General features: G+C 46.1%; 1 protein-coding gene across 1 annotated transcript; it reads right to left on the reverse strand.

The window, feature by feature from the left end:
- Window positions 1-80: 80 nt before the first annotated feature.
- Window positions 81-17,257, reverse strand: MROH7 (maestro heat like repeat family member 7). The gene is given in 14 exon segments (XM_075068264.1): window positions 81-486; window positions 488-527; window positions 1,780-1,817; window positions 3,266-3,615; window positions 4,837-4,998; window positions 6,633-6,743; window positions 8,407-8,521; window positions 8,619-8,756; window positions 9,428-9,575; window positions 9,933-10,095; window positions 10,984-11,149; window positions 15,353-15,507; window positions 16,000-16,152; window positions 17,168-17,257. Coding segments are annotated over 13 exon segments (1,887 nt in total). The 5' UTR covers window positions 16,123-16,152; window positions 17,168-17,257; the 3' UTR covers window positions 81-308.
- Window positions 17,258-22,516: the final 5,259 nt, after the last annotated feature.

Raw genomic sequence — 22,516 nt, forward strand, 5'->3', positions numbered from 1 at the left:
AGCTGGCTATTACATGTGGCCAACACGCACCCAACACTATAATTCTGCTCCAAAAAATAAGTCAAGATTGCCTGGCAAGCTTTGTTCGCAATAAACTCTGAGTGCTCTTTATTGCCCATGTTCAATTCACTTTCTTTGGCATGTTAATGACCCTTCCAAAGCCCCTTTCATTTTCCCTCTGGTTGGAAAAACAGAGCAGGGAGCCCAAGCTGAGAAAAATAAATCACAAGAGTCTCGCTGTGTCTGCATAGGGCTCAGTGGGGCATTAAACCCTGGCTCTCTTTTTGAGCCAGTTAGTGCTTGGCAGCTTATTTCCAGAGGTTGAGGGCATTGCACAGCCTGGATGAGGTGCCTTCGGTAGCAGGAGGATTTGGGGGGCTTTTGTGTTTCTCAGCAGAGTCACTGTTCACTTTGGGTTGCTCAACCAGGCCGAACTTTAATTTCCAGTAAACTGCCAGGACGTGTTCATGTGCCTGAGCAGCAAAGACATACGGACGCCTCAGGGTCATGTAGTAAGCCCACGAGGGCTGAAACAAAAGAGAAAATGTTGATTGGAAACTACAGAACTGTCCTAAAACCCATTTATATCCAGAAATGCACAGCTCACTGGGGTCTTTGCATACTCACATTCAGCCATCTAAAATACCATTCATAGAGCCCTCCCCAGCATTTCCCCCTCATCTACAGCACCTGTAACATACGCCCTTGCTAGATCCTCTGCATCTTCCTACTCATTGGCAGCACCCATGGAACACTACCATAAAGTACTTAAAAGAACTTGCTTGACAGGACTTTGTTATGCTTGATACTGAAACAGTGCTGGGTGCTTCACAGGAACTAGTCTAGAGACTGTGCAGGTCCTGAAGATATTATGATGGAAGGCCTCAATACCGCAAGTTGTTCCATGGGGGCAGATGCCTCCACCTGCATGGAGCTTCACTGAAGTTAATGAGATTCTGCATGAGCACCGTGGTCAGATCACAAGGAACAATTTGCAGGATTGAGGCATAAGTTTAGACAACACAACAAGTGAGGATAATAAAAGGGGAGTAGGTAGGGAGAAGGGAAGAGCTAGGAGAATGGTTACTTTAATAAGATTTCACATTAACTCCATGAGGCATGGACACATCTACGGATGCTGAGATTCTGGTGCATGTGATAAAAATATCGAGCCAGCCAGCCAAAGGAGTTAGTTAAGTTAAATTAACTCACTTCTCACAGGCAACATGGAAGAAACGAGTTTATAGGAGGGAATCAGAAGATGGTGGTGATGTGGCAAACTGGTTAAGGGAGGCTGTTCCATGCATAAGGGCAGCATGGAAGAACGCAGAAAGGCAGTAGTGGGAGAATTAAAAAATGGGGCAGCCAAGCTGATGACACTGGCACAGTAGTGGAGATGGAGCATGAAAGGAGATCAAATCAAATATACAGTTTGGCGCTGACTGATGTAAGGCTTGGAAAGAAGCTTGAATTTGATATGGAAGGTGAAGGGGAGCTAGAGGAGGCATTCTAAGAAGGGGGACGATACAGTCATAACACAAAGATGGTTTGGGTTCAGAATTTTGGATGGATTGGAGGGAGAATAAACTGAGTATACAGCAGACCAGACAGAAGGAGTTTGTTGTTATCAGTCTGGAAGATGATTAGGGAGTGGGCAAGTGCTTTTGCTATAGGAGCAAAAAGGAAGAAGCAGAATTTGGAAGAGTGATGGAAGAAGCAGCAACCTGATTTGGTCATAGCATGGATGTTGGAAAGGAGACAAAGATGACTCAAGGTTACAGGTCTGGTTGACGAGGAGGATGGTGTTGCCTACAACACTGAAAAAAGGGAGTAGAAGAAGAGGTTAGTTCTGGTCATACTGAGTTTGGTCGGCTCACCATTAATTCAATTTAAGATGTTGGACAGTGTGTGTAAGAAAAGAGACTGAACTTTGAGAGATGGGTCCAGAGTGGATTTGAGAGTCATTAGTGTTGACTACCAGTTCTATCAAACACGTGCGACTGGGGGTGCCACCAAGAATAAAGCACGGAGAAAGAAGAAGTATAGATTCAAACTATTACCAACACTATTTATACAGTTCCTGCACAGCAAGAGTACTGAGCTTTGTGCATATAAATCCCAATGCCTCCTCAGGCACACATACACACTCAGACACACACATACTCATCCAAGGTCATAGGAATTTAAAAATGAGGTATTTACTTGCCATTACTTATGATGTCCAGATCTTTCATTCTCATCATGTTGTCCATGTGCATAACCAGGAACCCTGAACATGCCATTAAAAGCAGGGAATTCCCATTACTCTCCCACCCTCCAAGAGGGACTTCCAGAGTTTTTGTCTTTCACACAAGGATGCCCTCAGGTATTTGGACAAGTTCCTAAATCCTGAGATGGAGAAGCTAAGGAGATAGGACTTGATTAAAAAGCCCACTGAAGTCAACTGGAGTCTTTCCACTGACTCCAATGAGCTTTGGATTGGGGTCATACTGAGAGGCTGGCTTTCAAGATGACGACATACATTTTTGCAGATAAATTCCTATAGGAACATCCAGGGGAATTTTGGAGGTCCCCACAGGATTAGTTGCTGATGGATTGGGCCCTTAGGAGTATTCTGATAGCATAAAATCCAGGAGTGACTCCTGGTTCTGTATTGCACCCAACACTAAATCCATCAGGTCAAGAAATCAGGGTATCTGGTAAAAAGCAATTAACTTGCACTATTAGAGGAAACAGCGCAACAGATTGAAAAAGTGCTTCTATGGAATTTGCTAAAGAAATGCACATTTTTCTGTCTTTACCTATGAACATGGCTGCAGCCCTTCTTAAAGAAGGATGTGTGCTACTGAGGTAGCACTGGCTTTGGAACAAGAACCTTTGGACATTTTCCTGATGTTTCTTCACCTAAGACATCAATAATGCACAAAATGAAAGCTTAATGACAGGGATGGCCTGACACAACCCCTCATAACCTTACCCGCACAGCCTGATAAATGGGTATCTTATTGCGTGTAAACCCTCCCTCAACCAAATCAACACACAGTTCTAACAATGAACCCAGAGATCACTTACAAGGTACTGACAGATTTCATCCACATCTTCTTGGTGGTTGTGCCAGGCCTTTCTGTTGCCCACCTGTTTAGGTAGTCTCCATTCCAGGAGTCGAGAACATTCATCCAGAGCATTCTTACATTTCTACAAGACAGGATGGAGTTCCCACAGTTAAAAGACTGGGAACTAGCAATATTTTCCAACTGTTAATAACCGCCAATGAAAATGAATCTCCTGGAATTTCTTCTTCATGAGGTGATAGGGAAGCTCGAAGTTTTTTTCCAGAAGGAAACACATTAGAGTAGATAGATTAGGAGAAGATCCTACACTGAAAGGTGGAGATGGAGAAAGAGATGTCTGGGGATAGTGATGACTGAGGCTTGGAGCTAAATGACTGTAGGAACTTGCCTCAGCCATGTCAGCGTTGCCCTCTTGCAGGTGCAGAAGTAATGGGATCAAGCTGTCCAAGACATCCTCCTCTTTCATAAGACCCTGACTCCTCTTCACCTTCTTGACCATTTTTCCAAACAAGGAAATGGCAGCAGAACGCACACTCACTCTCTCCTGAGAGACACACAAACAGAAGAAGTCAGGAAGACAGGGGTCTTATTAGTGAACAGTAGTACTCCTCTTGGTTTGTAATGAAAATTACTGCAATGTTTATGCTGCTCCATGGTCCACATTAGGGCTTTTGACAAAACAAATTTTTTTTCGCAAGAAGAGCCTGCTTTCTGTGGAAAATGTGTTTTTTAACTGAAATATGTTGGTCAAAAGATTGCAGTGGAAAATGGGAATTGCAGTGCTCCACAGGCGTTGTAGTCTGTGCCTTGTATTCCCATTCTCCTCTTTGGGCCAGCATCCCCAGTTGGACTACATTTCCCAAAATGCAGCAATTCTCAAACTGTGGGTCAGGACCCCAAAGTGGTCACATCCCCATTTTAATGTGGTCTGCTAGGGCTGGCTTAGCCTTACTGGGACCAGGGCCAAAGTCCACGCCCGAGGGCTTCGGCCCAGGGCAGCAGGGCTAGAGTTGCCTGGCACTGAAGGAGGCTTCGACTTTGGCCCCCCCAGCCTGGGGCAGTGGGGCTTTGGCTTTGCCCCTCCCCGTCAGTGGTCAGGCTTGGGCAGGCTCAAGCTTCGGCCCCACCCTCCTGGGGTCCTGTAGTAATTTTTATTGCCAGAAGGGGGTCGTGGTGCAGTGAAGTTTGAGAACTGCGGCCACAATGCATCACACAGTCTCCCCTTTTGGAAGGGAAAGCTGTACAACATAGTGTTCGCGATGCATTATATACAGGTACAGGGCTTGATCCTTTCAACGTGCTGAATCACCTCATCTCCTACTGACTTCATCAATAGCAATTGAGGACACTCAGCACTTAACAGGTCAGTATATATGATAAGAGCTGAAATCACTGCTCTTTCCACACTCATTCGGTTGCACAAAGTGTGTAATGTGACTGAAATATGCCATGTACAACATGCGTAGCTGTAGCATATGTGTATCACACCATAAACAGCCCCCATCACATGCTATAGTAGGGGCCTAACCTGGTTAGGCATGGCTACAGCATGGGCTGTGCCTCCAAGTCATAGACAGCAGGGCCCACTGAGCTGGGACAGGCACAAGACAACTGTGGTGGGGCAGGAGCAAGAATGAAGGGAATGAAAGCAGGAAGAGTAACATTGTTTCACTTCCATTATTTGATACAACTGATTGCTGGTGTGCAAGGGACATGCTCCTCGGCTCCCCTTCCCTCATCCTTTTCACACACACTATTGTCTTACATCATCAAAGAGGAGACGAAGGAGACTGGTGATGCAGCCAACATAACTTGCTACATCCAGGCCTCTGAGAATCTTCTTCACATCAGCAAGAGCCTCCACAACCAGCCTCCCATCCACTCCACACAAGCTGTGTATCATGGCTGGCACCAGGACCTTTATCTCCTATGCAGAAGAAGCTGATGCAGTAACGACCTCTACACTGCCTCACCAAGGATTCTGGTTTTCAGTTTAAAAAGAAAACCACCAATGTGAGACAGATTAATTTTCCGAGAATGTTTCTAAATAAGGAAAAAGCCCCCAAGAAAATGGCAAGGTTAGCTTAAAATGGACTTTCCACAGAATTCATACCCCGTTCCCTGTAAATCACAGCCTATGTCACATTCTTTCCCTGCTCCTAATTCACTTCTTGGTCATAGCTATGGTATGAGGCTTTTTTTTTTGGCTCACCATGTGTGAATATAAGAGGCGAACAATTAAAAAAACAACAACTTTGAAACAAAGCAGTCATGAGGTTTTCTTTTCGCATTTATTTCATTGCTAATGAAATGACTGATTTCTGCTCACAGTTATGCCATGACAATTCTAATAAACTGATTTTTCCAGGACATGACCAGGCACTAAAGTAGCCACAAATAGACAACGTAAAGGCGTAAAAGATGACAATGTATAATCTTAGCCCCTTTTTAACATAATCCAGTGGTTTTTAACCTTCTTTTCATTTGCAGAGCCCTAAAACATTTTGAATGGAGGTGCAGATCCCTTTGGAAAACATAGACATAGTCTGTGGACTCCCAGGGGTTTGTGGTTGAAAACCACTGCTATAATCCATAAAACAGCCATCAGATTGCATTTTATCCAATAATGCAGAAATTTATTTCCTACCCTGTCTCTAGTGTGCAGTGTTAGATACCCAGTGAGCAGAGCCCTACCAAATTCACGGCCACGAAAAACACATCACAGACTGTGAAATCTGATCTCCTCCGTGAAATCCGGTCTTCTGTGTGCTTTTACCCTTTACTATACAGATTTTATGGGGGAGACCAGTGTTTCTCAAATTGGGAGTCCTGACCCAAGAGGGAGTTGCAGGAGAAGTTGCAAGGTTATTTTAGGGGGTCATTGTATTGTCACCCTTACTTCTGCACTGCTGTCTTCAGAGCTAAGTGGCTAGAGAGTGGTGGCTGCTGACTGGGGGCCCAGCTCTACAGGCAGCAGCACAGAAGTAAGAGTGACAACACCATACCATGCCATCCTTACTTCTGCGCTGCTGTGGGAGGCAGTCCTACCTTCAGAGCTGGGCTCCTGGCCAGCAGCCACTGCTCTCCAGCTGCCCAGCTCTGAAAGCAGCACCACTACCAGCAACAGCGCAGGAAGAGTTCAATGAGGACATGCCTCTTCCTCAAAAGTTTCACTGATATCTGTAGTAGCATTTTCAAGTACAACCAGTTAAGAGGGTTTTTTATATGCTTTGCAAGGCTGAGATCTGGAGCAATATTAAATCCTGCTCACTGATCTCAGATCCAGATAAATGGTTCTGGGTCTGCTTTGAAAAGCTGGGATCTGGAGCAATTCTAGATGCGGTTCACCTAGCTTTGATCCAGACCAGCAGTTGTAGTTCTGCACAAACAGAATGGAATCGGTTTCACTTCTATCAGCAGCAGTTTCTTAGTGCTGAGAGAGTCACTCTAGATTTCTACAAGTGTTACTGATACTTCTGGAGTAATTACACGGATATCAATTGCGTAATGAAATGGATTCCATCTCACCTTCCCTGGCCAGTCTGCCATGGTGATCAGTCAGTCCTTTGACGCGCAGCGCTCGGATACTGGATCTGGGTCAGTCAGTCCTTTCAGCAGACGGAGCACAGAATATTTTTCTGGGAGCTGCTTTGCCTGTGGCACATGGAGAAGCTAAAGACAAAGAGCAGGCCCATAACAGGCTGCAAAACAGACAGCTGTCTGTCTGTTCTCTGGATGAGCATTACCATGACATTGCTGTAAATGCTCCAGCATGCATGAAGTCTATTTGCCATGCCTAGAGCGGGAATGAAGCCTGCTCCTTGTGCTCAAGGCAGGTAAGAATCTCATTCCATATGTTCATAGACTATCCCTTTGTGGGCATGAAGTCTACTCCATGCACCAACAACAAGTGCAAAAACCATCCCTTGTGTCTGCAGTGGGCATGATGCCCATTCCTTGGGCTGTCTTTACGAGATTTTTTTAGATTATACAGGGAATCATATGTGACCCAAGCAATGATCTTAGACCACTGGCCAGTGTGTGAGAGTCAGCGTGCTGGCCACACCCCCTTTGTGCTATGCAACAGCTTTGTTGTTCCCATGCAAGCACCAGCCATGAAATTCTGGCCTCAATCAAGTCCAAGGGAGTTTGCAATTGATTAGGGCCGAGCTTCACTTTGGAACCCTAAGTGTAGCTCAATACCAGCTCCTCCCAGTCCAGCCCCCCAACAGTTACAAGGGAACTGGTGGCTAGTTCTCAAGGAGAATGTTTAATGTCTTCATCTTGGTACCAAATACTCCTATTTTGTTTCTATAGAATGCTCACTGCTAATATTTATTTAGAGGCATTTCTACTGTGCTTACCACAGTACCTGAGAGCTCAAGGGCTGTCTCTCTAAGCCTGCCATATAAATAAAACAATGACTAGTCCTTAGATTCTCTTAGAGCTACAAATATCCATCAGAAGGAAAAGGAAATTTACAAACATTCTTCTCCTTAGCTCTGACAATGAAAAACCTATGGGCTGGGTATGAGCTATAGAAGCAGGCGGTAGTAAGAGTTGGAACTATACTCACATTTTGCAGAAGGAAAAAGGCACTTGGGATACACAAACATTTCAAAATAATTTGCCATTACGAAGGTGCTTGACTGTCCTAAAGGCCAAAATTCTCAAACATGGGTGCTTAAAGCTGGGCACCTAAGTCTATATTTAGGCACTCAGTTAAGCACCTTGATTTTCAGAGGTGCTGAGCACCTGCAACTAGTGACTGCAATGGGAACTCTGGTGCTCTCAGCACTTATGAACACTGGGCTACTTATTCAGGTGCCTGAAGACGGAGTGGGTACTCAAAGCCAGGTACTCACATTTGAGAATTTTGGCCTGTCTATAAAAGATACTTACACCCTAGAAACCTACATTTAGGAAAAGAGAGGGAGCACAGACCAAAGTACAGGACTAAAAGGTTTCTATTCTGGACTCTGCCACAGACTTCTTATGTGATTTGGGGAGTTAAGGCCTTGTTACTGGAGTTTCCCCATCTGTAAAATGGGAGTGATAACACTCATCTACCTCAACGTGCTGTAGTGGGGAGAAATGTTCAAAGTGTCTTGAGATCCTCAGAAGGAAGCTGCTGCCGAAGGGAAAGTATTATGGCTATTTCTGACATGCACATCGTCTCTTGAACTCTCTCAAAGGCTATTCAGGCTTTCCCCAAAAGCTCAGTGAATCAGATACAGGAGACGCTTGGAGTCCGAGGTCAGCTGACCAGGCCAGAAAGAGAAAATGCAGCTCATGCTCTTTTGCACCACAACAGATGTGAGCTAGTAACTTTTACCTCAACGAAAAAGGCCATCGCTGTGATCTTGTGCTGTTTATCACCTCGTTCGAGGAACGGGACCAAAAGGTACAAGATCCGCCACAGCTCACAGCAAGAATAGTGGACCATGGCTCTGTGGGAGCAAACAGAGGAGGTGAGTTGGTGGGGGGAGCGGTTGGCAGAAGGGAGGAATGGGATGATCTGTCAAGAGCAAAGCTCTGGCCTCTCACCTTGCAAGCAGGCCTACCCGGCGATGGTGCTCCTCAGAGCTAGTGAGCAGTTCCCAGCCTCCCTCCTTCTCAACAGAGGTGAACTCTTAGTGGCTTCTCATTTTTAGGAGAAGAGTCTTCACTGTCTTCACAATACAGCTGCAATCAGAGCAAAACCCATATTAAAGCGACACCGGCCTTGCTCAGAGCAATCCTCTCTCCCATTCCTCCAGATACCTGCATTATGCCAAGACGGGGCTTGCAGCGCACTGCAATATCATAGAGATGACAACCCCAACCCTGCACTGCATGTCCAATGCACAGTCACTGCACTGAGGCCTAGAAAGGCAGCACAGCAACTGAGACCAAGCCCACACTGCTCCCATGCGGCACCTTCATGGCTATAACTGAGCCGTTGAGCCCAACGCCATGCTGCGGGTAAGCATACTGCACATACAAGAGACAGCGCTAGACCAGATCAGTGACACCCCACCCTGCACAGCACACATGCATGGAGCTGTAATATCACTGTTTGTAAGAGAGAAAGGAGCATTGGGGTGCCGAGGGGTGACTTCACTGGTGTGGGCATATGGAAAGCATGGAGCTAAGATAGAGTCCTATAGATTATTATTTATTTGTATTACAGTAGCACCTAGGAATCCCAGTCCTGGACTAGGACCCCATTGTGCCAGGTGCTGTACAAAGCAATAAATGAAACAGGTTACATCTCAGCATGAGACGAGACAGACAGACAAAGCTGGGGGAGCACAAGAAAACAACAAGCCAATACCAGTCAGCATGGCAGGCAGTGGTCTCAGCACCCCAGCAACCTGACTGTTGTCAAGTTTTGTGAAGGCATCATGGCAAAGGAGCATTTGAAGAAGGGATTGGAAGTAGCTTGGCGGATGTTTCTGGGGAGCACCACCCATGTGGGAGGGTCAGTGAAGGTGCTTCTTTGACGGAGGTTGGCACTGGGGGCTGATTGGAGGAAACAGTTGACCTCTTGATAGTGAATGAAAGATGATATGGATAAGGGATGGTGTCCCTAGCGTCTTGTGTGCCAGAAGCTGGGAATGGGTGACAGGGAATGGATCAGTTGTTGGTTACCTGTTCTGTTCATTCCCTCTGGGGCACCTGGCATTGGCCACTGTCGGAAAACAGGATACTGGTCTAGATGGACCTTTGGTCTGACCTAGTACGGCCGTTCTTACGATAGGGAGGGTGGGGACAAGCCATAAAAGGCCTGGAACATGATGACAAGTAACCTATACAGGCAGCTGATCCCAGGGAGGAGTCTGATATATGCAGTTAGCGTCTCGTCCTTTCAGTAGTTACCATGTAGGGATGACTCCTTCCTGGACACCCTGCTGTCGGGCAGGCTGAGCCCAATGGTATGGTGCACCTGAACCAGCAGGGCCATCAGGAGGCGGGGATAGAAGCGTGTCACCGCCTGTGTGCACATGGATACGGATAACACCTCGCACAGAGCGCTGGCTGCCTGAAGGAGGGAAACAAAGGCAGCTAAAATCCTCTGCCTCTCCCCAGCACTTCAATTTCATAGCCAGTGCTTGGCTGCATGGACTCAAGCAAGGCTGCTTAGCCCAGGGCTTTTCCAGTAAGAAGAGGTAGTATTGTTTTGTCGTGGTACCCCCACCCCTTCGCTTAATGCTCTGCATTGCCATGCAGGAGACCAGGGTTTCAATGCTAAAGAGGAGGCAGCATGGCCTAATGGACAGAGCACTGGACTGGGATTCAGGAAACCTGGCTTCTATTCCCAGATTTGCCACTGATCTACTGGATGACCTTAGGCAAGTCACGTCCCCACTCTTTGCCTCAGTTTTCCCATCTGTAAAATGGGGATAATGATACTGACTTCCTTTGGAAAATGCCTGAGTCCCATTGATCAGGACCAGCTGTATCTGAGGCTGCTATCAAAGTGGTGTGCTCAGGCCTTGGGGAGACGAAGCACTATACCCACCCTCTGACAATGGAGGCAGGAGCGAGCACCCTGAGAAGAAGAAAAGAGGAGAGGGAGGAGATGGAGTGCTGAAGACAGCGGGAGGAGACTGACTGCTCAGTCTCTGTTGAGGGAACAGAGGAAATGGCACCAGTGAGGTCCCCTCCATGTCATTAAGTAGCAGCTTTGATAGGCTCCGCAAGGAGCTTTGTCCAGCCGTGTATGACAAGATGGCTGATGTCTGGGACCCAGCATTTCCTGCGGAAGGCAAAGAAATGAAAAATGGAAGCATTTTGAGGGCTCTGCCAGAGATACAGGGCAGCTCTCCCTATCCCTTCCCCAGGGAGAATTCACAGCAATATATCCCTCAGATGTGGACCTCTCTCCTCTTTGAAGAGAGAGGAGAGTCACGTGTGAATTGTTTCTTACAGCTAGAGGTATGATGAAGGCTCTATCCTCAGAGATGCTTGGCCTCTCCTGCAGCTCATTCAGCAGCACATTCAGAAATCTGTGGGAGTGACAGATTGCTTCTGTTTTGGCCAGTGTTCTCCACATCCCAGCTGCATCTCTACAAGTTGAGAGAGACAGTCGCACACTGGATCAGATACATATAGCTCTGCCGCACCACAGTCTGACTGGACAAATGACACCTAAACTAGGGTCAGGGGCTCCATCAGAGAGATGGTGAATACAATGAGACCTCATCCCAGATACCAAGGAAACAAAACTATGTATATAAAGCAGTAAGCAACCCATGTTACACGTTCCATACCTTCAGATAACATGGTGGGCTGAGACCACTGTCAGACCTGTAGTCTGCTATAAGATAACCAGCCACATTTTTTACCTATAAAATACAATCAAGTCACACACATGCATGTGGGGTTGTCACAGATGATTGCTGGTTCTATATATATACCTGGCCACACTGCAGACCTAGCGTCTACAGCGGGTTGGGAATCCACTCCCTTGCCATGAACAGACCATTACTGCCTGCAGTGTGAGGGGACTCCTAGCACACTGGGTCCTGCTATCACCGTTATGAAATCTCCCACTCTTGGGAAGGATCATCATGGAGGTGGAGACAAAGCAATATTTGCATTCTTTAGATTCCCTTCATCCTGTGTTTAGAAATGGGTATGGGACTGAAGCTGCACGAGTGGCACTGGCTGATTGTCTCCTGGCTACAGATGAAGACAACATGTCAGCTGCTTTTGATATGGTTGATCATTAAGCGTGCTTAGGAGTAGAAGGAACCCATTTGAAGTGGCTTTGCTCCTATATACACCAGATGGCTGAGAGGGTGAATATGGGGAATAGTTTGTCCACCCCTAGACTGGTCTTCTGTGGAATCCTGTAGACTTCTGCTCTCACTTCTAGTTTCAGGTGTACACAAGGCTACTAGGTGGGTGACAAAGGAAACATGGGCAATGGTGCCTGCTCTTTGTGGAGGATACCCAGCTGTATATCATCATTACAGCTGATTTGCTGGTGAATGGGACTGGATGGCCCCACGTCTGCAGGAGACTGGAGCTTGGATGGAGCTGGGTTGGCTGAGATTCAGCCTAGACAGGGCAGAGAGATTGTTAGAAGGTTGTGGGACACAACCAGAAAAACTGACTAGAATCACATCACCTCCACTAACCTCAATGGGGGACCGCCATTATTTCTGAGTCAGCGTACAGCTCTGGGATTGTACTAGACTCAAGGCTACTACTGAAGCCCAGGGCATAGCTGTGCCAAAGGGCACTTTCTCATCTTGCTTGGTAAGACAAGCGTGACCTTTGGTTTTGGACATGGGCACTTTGCTGATTTTATCTGCCACTTTGAGATTAGACTCCTATAATCTACTCGCCCCTTTGGGCTACACCTTGATACCATTCAGGAGTGAAAGCTTTTCCAGAGTGCAGCAGTTCATTTCCTGAATGGAGCTTGTCATGAACATACAGCTATGGGTAGCATAAAATCCCTCCTTCACCTGTAAAGGGTTAAGCAGCTCAAATAACTTGGTTGGCACCTGACCAAAAGGACCAATAAAGGGGAGAAGATACTTCAAATCTGTGGGGGAAGGTTTCTGTTTTGTGCTCTTTGTTGTTCTCTCCGGAACAGAGAGGGACCAGGGCAGGAAAAATACATCCCCTAAAGCCACATCTGAAATAAGCATCTAAGATTACAAATTGTAAGTAATAGCAAGGAAATGTGTTAGGTTATCTTTTGTTTTAGCTTGCAAATTTTCCCTATGCTAAGAGGGAGGTTTATTCCTGTTTTTTGTAACTTTAAAGTTTTGCCTAGAGGGAAATCCTCTGTGTTTTAATTCTTACTCCCCTGTAAAATTATCTTCCATCCTGATTTTACAGAGGTGCTTCTTTTACTTTTTCTTTATTATAAAGTTCTGTTTTTAGGGGTATGGCTACACTCGAAACTTCAAAGCGCTGCTGCGGGAGCACTGCCATGGGAGCGCTTTGAAGTGTGAGTGTAGTCGCAGCGCCAGCGCTGGGAGAGAGCTCTCCCAGCGCTGCACGTACTCCACATCCTCATGGGGTTTAGCTTGGCTGAACCGCTTGGCTGCGGCACTGTTTACACAGACGCTTTACAGCGCTGTATCTTGCAGCGCTCAGGGGGGTGTTTTTTTCACACCCCTGAGCCAGAAAGTTGCAGCGCTGTAAAGCGCCAGTGTAGCCATGGCCTAAGAATCTGATTGGTTTTTAGTGTCCTAAAACCCAAGTGTCTGGTCTGTGCTCACCTTGTTTACCTATTTGGTTGGTAGGTCATGTGAGATATCATTGAAAAGGGTATGATTCGCTGAATATGATTATCCTATTTGTATGCAGGTATCATTTTTGTATCTGAAGTTAGGCATATTGACGATGTATCTGTATTTCAAATGTGTTTACACCTGGGGAACACTCACTAGGCAAAAGGCTCTAAGTCTAGGTAGATGGCTGGCTGGAAAGGGCCCATTAAAGTTAATGAGCCATTAGAGAGAACAATAGGCCTTCCCACCAGGGGAACCTTCCTGAGGACGCTACAGACACTACAGGTACAGGTGACCTGGTCACCTGGTGCTGGACTCCATCTTGGGATGTCAGTATTTTTCCACTGACTGGCATAGGAACTAGGCTTTGAATCAAAGGATTCCTGCCATATGCAAAAGCTATATAAGCAGGGGAGTGACATCATCAGGGTTCTTCACTAACTCCCCCACCCAAGGAGACTCCTGGAAACATCTGAGGAACAAAGACTGAACTGGGGGAAGTGCTGGACCCAGACTAAAGGGATTTTTAGCCTGTGAATGGAACACCTGGGGATTTCAAGCTGTAAGCAAGTGCAGCTTGCCTCTTAAGAATCTACAGCCTGCTTGTATTATCACTTAGGATGAGAATTTGCTATTCATATCAATCTATGTAGCATATTAAGCTTAGGTTGCGTTGTTTGTTTATTTGCTAGGTAATATGCTTTGATCTGTTTGCTATCACTTAAAATCTATCTTTTGTAGTTAACAAACTTGGTTTTGCTTTATCTAAAACCGGTGTGTGGGAGTCAAAACTCAGGGTAGAAAGCCATTGTATATTTCTCTCCACATTGAGAGAGGGGGCGAATTTCATGAGCTTACACTGTACAGTTCCACTGTACAGTGCAAGATGGTATAACTGTGGGTTTACACTCCAAAGGGGGTGTGTGCCTGAGTAGCTGGGAAGTACCCTAGCGGGAGCCTTCCCTACAATAGCTGATCAGAGCATCTGCATGTAACTGCAGCTGGGTCTGTCCCTACCTGTATGTGTGCTGGTTAAAGTGCAGGCTGAAGCCTGGAGAGAGCTTATCAGCTTGTCACAGCAGTACAGTGTAAAAGGGAGCCCAGGCTGGGAGGTCAAAGGAGCTCAGTAGTACCCCACTTCCAGATGGCACCCCCGGGGGAACCCATCATAGGTACCAACAAAGAAATCCCTGTATGTCTGGGTTACCTGGAGTCCATCTCTCCCCATTACATATTGCCATAGCTGCAGCTTCTGAAAGACCTCAAGCTGCAACTCCCTTGATACAGAACAGTGGGAGCTGTGGAATGTATTTTCCCTGTTGGTCTGCTACAGCCTGGACTGGTCACCCTTCAGAACACACCGCAAAGCCCATCTTTTACTCTGGCTGTTTGGGGAAGAGACAGGATAATTGTTGAAGAGGGTTATTCAATGGCCTGGGGAAATCATGTCTGGGACTGTATATCTGATGGTGGTTGTGGGGGGCAGGGCAATAGACTTCAGCCATCTACTGTGATCCCCCTCCCCCACTACTGTGAATTTATTAAATTAAAGTTGTGGTTGAGGCACCCAGAGTCTAGGGAGAGCATGTCCAGCAATGGTACCAGTGCACACAAGAATCCATGTACACACACAGATTTTTGTTTTTCAAGCACAGGCAGCTCTACGTGTGGTCATGCGCCAATTCTGCAGATTGAGAATTTATCCCCAGGTGCTCTCCTCAGTGGGATTTCCACCCTTCCACTCATTCCAAGCAAGCGAGTGACACACATTGAATGGCACAGTTAGTAAATATCATATAGGACGTCTGGGCAAATCTGTGATTCCTGCCATTACGAGATGGATGGAGAAGAAGCCTCCTGGGATGGAAGCCAGAGGGGATATCATTTCTCAGTGGTTAGTGGTGTAACCTACCCCTGGCAAGAAAGACATTTTCTGCACAACAAGGAAGCTACTGGCAGTCTGAGACCTCTCAGGAGCAGAGGAAGGAATAAGCAACCCTAAGAGTGAGCTCTCAGTATCCTGGTCATTAGGAAGTTTCATACCTGTCCAGCAGGAGTGGACACTTTAGAAGGGCTGTGGACACCTCTTCCATAAAAGCACGAGCCAGGAGGCATAAGGCCATCATCACTACCTGTCTGGCGTGGGAATGATGGATGGCTCTGAGCTGGGCGTGGATCCTGTCCACAATCTTTGGCACCTAGAAGAAAACAATACAGCTTAGAGTGTGTGTGCACACGTGTGTAGGGGGTTCCTTTTGGAGTAAGAATCAGAGCAGAATAGGGCAGACACTATTAATGAGAGCAATTCCACCTTCCTGGAGTGCACATGAAGCATCATTATAGAAGACCTCTTATGTTGCCTGGTCCTTCTCCTGGCCAAGGCAGGAGTGTTCCCAGCGATCAATTCTCTAGTGTTTTGTAGAAGAGATTGATAGCTACAAAGCTGAAGAGCAAATCAGTAGGACTTCAAATCAGAACAAGAGGGAACTGCAGCAGCTTGAAGAGAACCCCCTGTGCTTCCAGATGCAGTCTCCAAGTCCTGAGACAATGGAACAAAGGCTCATTTCCCAGCTTTAGACAGTCCACTTGCAACACTTAAAATATAAGCATCACAATGAAGAAAGAGTCCCACTGATGATACCTCAGGACAGGAGATTCTAAATGCTCCCCAACTCCCAAAAGCCAACTACATCCATCTGTATCTTCTGCTTGTACTTCTCCAGGATTACATTCAGAATAGTCTTTGATGCTTCAATGGTGCTCTCATTGGGCTCCTTCAGGCTTTCTACAGCTGTCAGTAGAAGGTCTGCCATCTAGTCTGGGCTGAGAAATTGTCCAAATCTCTGGAAGAGCACAACCAAAGCACCTGATGTAGGTGACCCAGCTGGACACCCACTCTGCCACTGGCACAATTGATAAGCAAAATCCAGACAAAGCCAAGTTTGGCTTTTTCCAACTTATTTAAGAATGAACTGCCTCCAACAATTTCAAGGTCATTCAACCATACCAATGCTTCACGAGAGCTCAGCTGCTCTGGTATGTGATGCATTCAGCCTTTGACTTTCTCCTGAGCCGTGCGTACGGGATACTGTAACCAAATACCCTGGGGAGTATTATTTAGTCACTTCTTCAAACCAAATACCCCTGTAGATATTGTATAGTCACTGCCTCAAACTATTCAGTTAGTGAGGCCAACCATGCTTTACAGTATTTTCTTTTGTGCTCATTGAGCCTTAGATAAAGGACAGGTAGTTCTCCTCTAAAATATAGATGAAAGAAAAGTATTATGGCTGACAGGCTGTGAGCAACAGCTGGTCAGGAATTTTTCCAGAAAATTAAATTTTTCCACAAGAAAAAAAAAAGATTGAAATGTTTCAGTTTGACATTAATCTGTATCTACCTGTGCTGCTGCACTACCTCATGGGAGTTCAGGTATCCCCATTTTTCTCTATGGGTTTGGTTACATCTCCCATTATGCACCCTGGATTCCCCTCTGGCTGAACTACCACAGTGCATTATGGGAGATGTAATCCACCTGAGAATCCTGGCCCATGAAGGAGAATGGGGGCAAGAGGCACCTGAACTACAACTCCCATGAAACACTGTGGCAGCTTGATGCCATTCAATGTCTAATTGAGCCAAAATGAAATATTTTGACATTTCCAAACTGAAATAATTTGGAACTTTCTATTCTATGAAAAAAAGTTGATATTAATGTTGAAATATCAGAATTTTCCATAGGACAGAAATTCCTATTTTCAGCCTGCTCTGCTCTACATTGTATACTGAGAGGTACAACCCTGGGAACACACCTGCAGCCAGAAATACTTTTCATTACACCCTGCATTGAGGATTCACCTTAACAATTTCAGAGATGTTCTCACAAATCCTGGTGGGCTTGTAGATACCCAAGATCTTTTTGGCCATTTGATGTAGCGCTGCTGTCACAGATCCCATCTTCCTCTCAGGTTCTAGGAGAAAACAATACATTTGGGAAAGGTGGAGAGAGTCCAGAGGAAAGCAACAAAAAAGAAGTCAGGTTTTCTATCCCTTTTATATATGGAAAGGTTAAAAAAAAACTGGGCATGTCTGAAAAAAGAAGACTGAGGGGGTGGGACCTTATAACAAGTATGTTAAGGGCTGTTATAAAGAGGGTGGTGATGAATTGTTCTCCATGCCCACGGCAGGTATTACAAGGAATGGACTTAATCTGCTGCAAGGGAGATTTAGGGTATTATTAAGAAAAACTTGTTAACTCTAAGCACAGCTAAGCTCTGGAATAAGCTTCCAAGGGAGGCTGTGGAATCCCTGTCCTTGGAGGTTTTTAAGAACAGGTTGGACAAACACGTGTCAGGGATGGTCTAAGTGCACTTAGTCTTGCTTGAGTGCACAGAGGTAGACTTCATGATTCTCAAGGTCCCCTCCAGCCCTTCATTTCATGAGATTCTGTGCCTGAAAGTCTTCCCATTTTGCCCTTAAATGACTGGCTTCCTCCTACTCTCATTCATGTTCCTGAACCATAGCTGCACTACAGGTTTGAAGTCACAGTGCTTGAAGGAGCAGCAGGTCTACTGCATAACAAACACCCTGCCATGGAAAATATGGATGTATGGGGAGACAGACACTACATTACTAGCTTCCTAACAGCCTTATCCTGTTCCTTAGAGACTATTCTTCACTGTCTCTTTCCTTCAAAACACTACACACTCAAAGTGACCTACAGAGAGTTTTGTTCCTGTGGCATACTCTGCCCTAACTCTCTCTGCAGAATATACCCCTTTTAAGTGTAACCTTCGTTAACAGTGGCTCTGCTCTCCCACCATCCCTCCATGGGTATTATAGTGCCACCTATCATCATGAGCACCTTCCACAAACATCAACAACAGCAGCAAAGTCCCTTGAGGGCTCTCACCTAAAGACCTATTGGGGTTTCTGAACTAATCCATTTATAGCATAGAGAAGGGAAAATGGCCATCTGCTTACAAGCTGTGTTCTAGCCTAGTTCTCCAAGAAGATGCCTGTTCCTATAGGGACTCATCATCAGATTAGGGTTAGTGTCCAGCTGTTCACAGGCAGGAGCTTTGGGTCCTCCAAGTTCGGAAAGCCCCCTCTTACCCTTTTGGCACCACATGAGGGAGTAGAGGAAATACAAGCCTTCCATAGCCTGGCGGCCAATCTCCTTCTCTGGGTCATCAACATGCAGGGCCAGCCGTCCAATAAGGAGCTCCGGCCTGGGGTACTTGTGTGACATCTGAGTGAAAATCAAAGGGGGGAAAAGGAATCAGTATGTTGGTTTGGCGGACAAGGAGAACCTGTCATCAGTGGCCATAAAATGTCCCACATGAGGGGAAGAGAGCATGGCCTAGGGCCATTCTTCCTGGCTTCAGGCTACCAGGGGTCAGGGATCACTCACACAGAACTTAGTACTCTCGGCTGCCGCTTGTAACAGGCAGACACTGGTTCTCACAGCCCTTTCTCGCTCATGAGCTTTCTTTGATGTCATCCAGGGGGCCAAGTGCTGCAGGAACAAGCAAGGGAGGCCTGTGTTAAAAACTGCAGAACAGGGGCATGTGCTGCAGTGAATCTCTAAAGCTGATCTCTCTCTGACCTGATCACCACCTTATTAACCAGACAGGTTGTCTGAGTCCTGCTCCCTTTCAGGATTTGTGTCATGGACAATTCTCCTGACACATACCCCTATAAAGAGGTAAATCTGGCTTTAGCACCATATGGTTCACCTCTGTGTTCATCAGGATTGCAGTGTTCTGTAATCAGCCCACTGTGTTGAGGGACTCCTGCAATATTCCATCCCTCCAAAGGGCTGGTCCAATTCTTCTTCTGAGCCCTCGGTCATATCCAGAGAATCAGACAAGTCTCAGGCAGATCTCACAATCCTTCCCCCTTCCCTGGGCCTCAGGGACTTTCTAGGTAGGAAGCAAGAGGATTGAATACCACTGAATACCACTCTCCCATCTGTGGATCACTCAATCCCTCTGGGGAGGAAGGGGTCCCTCTGCACCAGAGAGTCACTCCTACTTTCCCAGGTCTGATTGCATCTATAGGAAGGAGGGAGAGAGTCTTTGCTATTGTGCTTCTGGTTTCAAACTCCCCAAGCTAGACAGGAGACCCCAGAGTTAATGCTCCATAATCTGATCCTAGAGACCCACCTTCCATTCCCACTCCTCTGGGAGAGGGACAGAGGAAAGGGAGAGCCTTGTCATAGCTGTCAGCGACTGGAAGTCCTTGGCTGTGAAGAACAGGACAGGCCTTCTAAAAAGCTATATCAGATTTCCTTTCCCTTGTTTTCAATGAAAGTGATTTTTTTTCCTTCTGCCCCTAAGCAGCTAACACTACATATGATCCCGCTCTAGAGAGCAAGAGATAGGGTCCCATTTGAGAGACAACAGAAGCACAAACCCTCCCGTCTCTCCCTCACACCCTTCCCTCCTCACATTGCCACAAGATGGCAATTCCCCTAGCCTCTGCCCATACCAGCTCAATGCCGCTTACATCCAAGAAGTTCTGCAACTCAGCTGGGTTTGGCTTCTCTGACAGGAGAGCTCTCAGCATCACTTCCAGGGCATCCACACTCTGGTTGTACAAATCCTGAAAAGACGAAGAAGAGCTGCAGCACTTGGCATCAGACAAAGCCCTTGATGTCTAGGAGCCTGTCTGGGGGCGGGTCTTGTGACACCACACACACACACTTTACATTCTCTGCTTCAGATTCCTCCATTGGCTGTTACTGCCAAGAGGTCTGATATGAAACCAGCTAAGAGGGCTCCACCTGCAGCATGGCATAGGACAGGGAAGTTGCTACACAATCTTTGGGCTTGGACACTGTTCATGACCCAAAGCCCAGTAAACACTCAACTTCGTGGTGTGTAATCATCTCAGCAGGGTGGAGAGAGCTCCTCTTTGCTCTGTTATCCCCAGTCTTCTTTCCACCTCAAACAACTCACATGCTTCTTACTCACCATACACCAAGAGGGAAGTTTTTCCACTCAGTGCTAGGCAAACCAAACTTCCCTGGAGATAGAACTTTGATGTAGTTTGAAGGCTTGTGCATGCCAAAGACCCTGTGAGCTATGCTGGTTATAGCTGTAACTCCTGGGAGGGACACCTAAGCTGAACACGTCAAAGTGTGGGGACCAGATGAAAAGCAGCCCATGGGTCTTCCAGGTTGGGAGTCAAGGGATAGGCCAACCACCTTTCCTCCTAGAAAGGAGTTAAGCTACAGAAACATAATTTCCTAAAGTTCTGCAGAAAAAGAGATGGAATTATCTGGGCCAGGTGTTAAGAATGAAGTTAGCGTGTCTGCCATGGCAGGCATGCCACTGGTCAGCTAGAGGAACACGGGAAAGGGGCTGCCTGAAAGAACCCCTCCATCAAAGAGGATCTTGAGAGGGAACCCTATGGGATGTAACACATGGAGGACATGCAGAGAGTGACCCAGGATACACAGGGGTGGTAGAGCCTTGTTTGTGCCTAAGCAACATTTGATGGCGCAGGAAGGATTCAGATTCAGGTTCTAGGCAAGCCAAGGGAGTGGGTGTAAACTAACCAAAAGACACAGAGGCAATGTGCTCTGAGAAGACAATGAATTACCTTCACATTTACTTTGTGGCCTTCCTGCCTTTGCAAGGCCTTGACTGAGGGCAGGGCAAAGATGCTGGCAACGCAGACAATGACCACATCCAACTTCTCTTTACCCTCCAGAGGTGACTTTGCTTTGCTAGTAGAAAAATAAGCACCCATTGGAATTCCCACTGTGGAAGAGGCACCGGGGCTTTCATTCTGTCACTGTGGGACCGTGAGAAAGGACAGGAAAACTTGGCTGACAGAAGTCTGTGCTAATGCTTTTGGCATAAAGGAGCAGCATGGATGAGGACAACAGGGACCGGACTAATTATTCTTGTTATTTGTGGTACAGTCGTGCCTAGAGGCCATAACTGAGATTTGGGCCCCATTGTGTTAGGTGCCATACAGATTTAGTGACAGGCCCTGCCCAAAAGAGCTTATAATCTAATTACCCAAGACAGGCAGAGGAAGTATCATTGCTACCCCCATTTTACAGAAGGGAAACTGAAGCACTGACTTGCTGTGATGGAGCCAATCAGTTTCTTGCTTTGATAATCACTCCCTCAGCCACCTTACACAATTACTGTGCAGCCTGCTCTGAAACATGAGAGCCTTGACTTCGCTGAAGTGTAAGTGCCATGAAATTAATCAAAGGCTCTTTTGATTCCAATGGAGTTCAGGGAGCTGTCCAGTCCAGCTGTGCGCCGTTCTGCACTACAGCTCATTTCCCGTTCAAACACATTTACTTCTTAAATAATGTCCTGCTCGTGTGCAATCAGCTGGATCAGCTATTTAAAAAACATACAGTCTGTGTCTTTGAGTTACACAAAAATAAAATCTTCAACAATAACTCCAGATAGCTAGGTGTTAGAAGCACACAGAAGTTGCATCGGATATCTAGGCAGTAAATACTATAAGGATATGCCTGTTCTCATTTTCACCAGTGAAATCCAGAGTAACCCCAGTGTCGACAGAAGTCCATGAATTTGGCCCCAATCCTGCAATTAAGATCTGTGAGAAAGAGTCCTGTGCAGGTGTGCATCACATGAAAGCAGAATTTGCCCTAATCATTCGATTCTCAAGCATGAAAGAAAAAGTTAGTTTTGGGAGAATTGTGGTTAAATGCTTTCAACTTATTTTTCCTATCTGTGGCCTAAAGATGCTTCTCTTACCCAGCAGGCTAAATAATTTTTTTAAAGTAAATAAAATGATGGCCACAGCAAACTAAAAACCAATCGTATTCAGCTTTCCCAGTTACTTGTGTTTAAGGAAAATGCCAGTGTGCTATAAAGTTATTCTAATTACTATAGTTACAAAGAAATGTAACCAGTAAAAATGCTTGTGAATAATATTTAAAAAGAATATGTAGCCATCAAAGAGGAGGCTCCTAATTTGACAGTTGGAAAATGCAGACTAGGACTATAAATAGCTCTTACTAAACAGCTGGAAGGGACTTACACGGTTGATGTAATTAATTAAAGAAAATAAAGATCTTTAACAGAGTTTACACAAGTTTTTATTCACCTCTGGATACATCAAGGACTTATACAACTATCACAACTCTGATTTTCCCATGCTCATCTAATGGAAAGCATCTTTTTATCTTATTACTGATTATAAGCTTGT

Source organism: Chelonoidis abingdonii, chromosome 7 (assembly GCF_003597395.2).
Source record: "Chelonoidis abingdonii isolate Lonesome George chromosome 7, CheloAbing_2.0, whole genome shotgun sequence".
NCBI lineage: Eukaryota > Metazoa > Chordata > Testudines > Testudinidae > Chelonoidis > Chelonoidis abingdonii.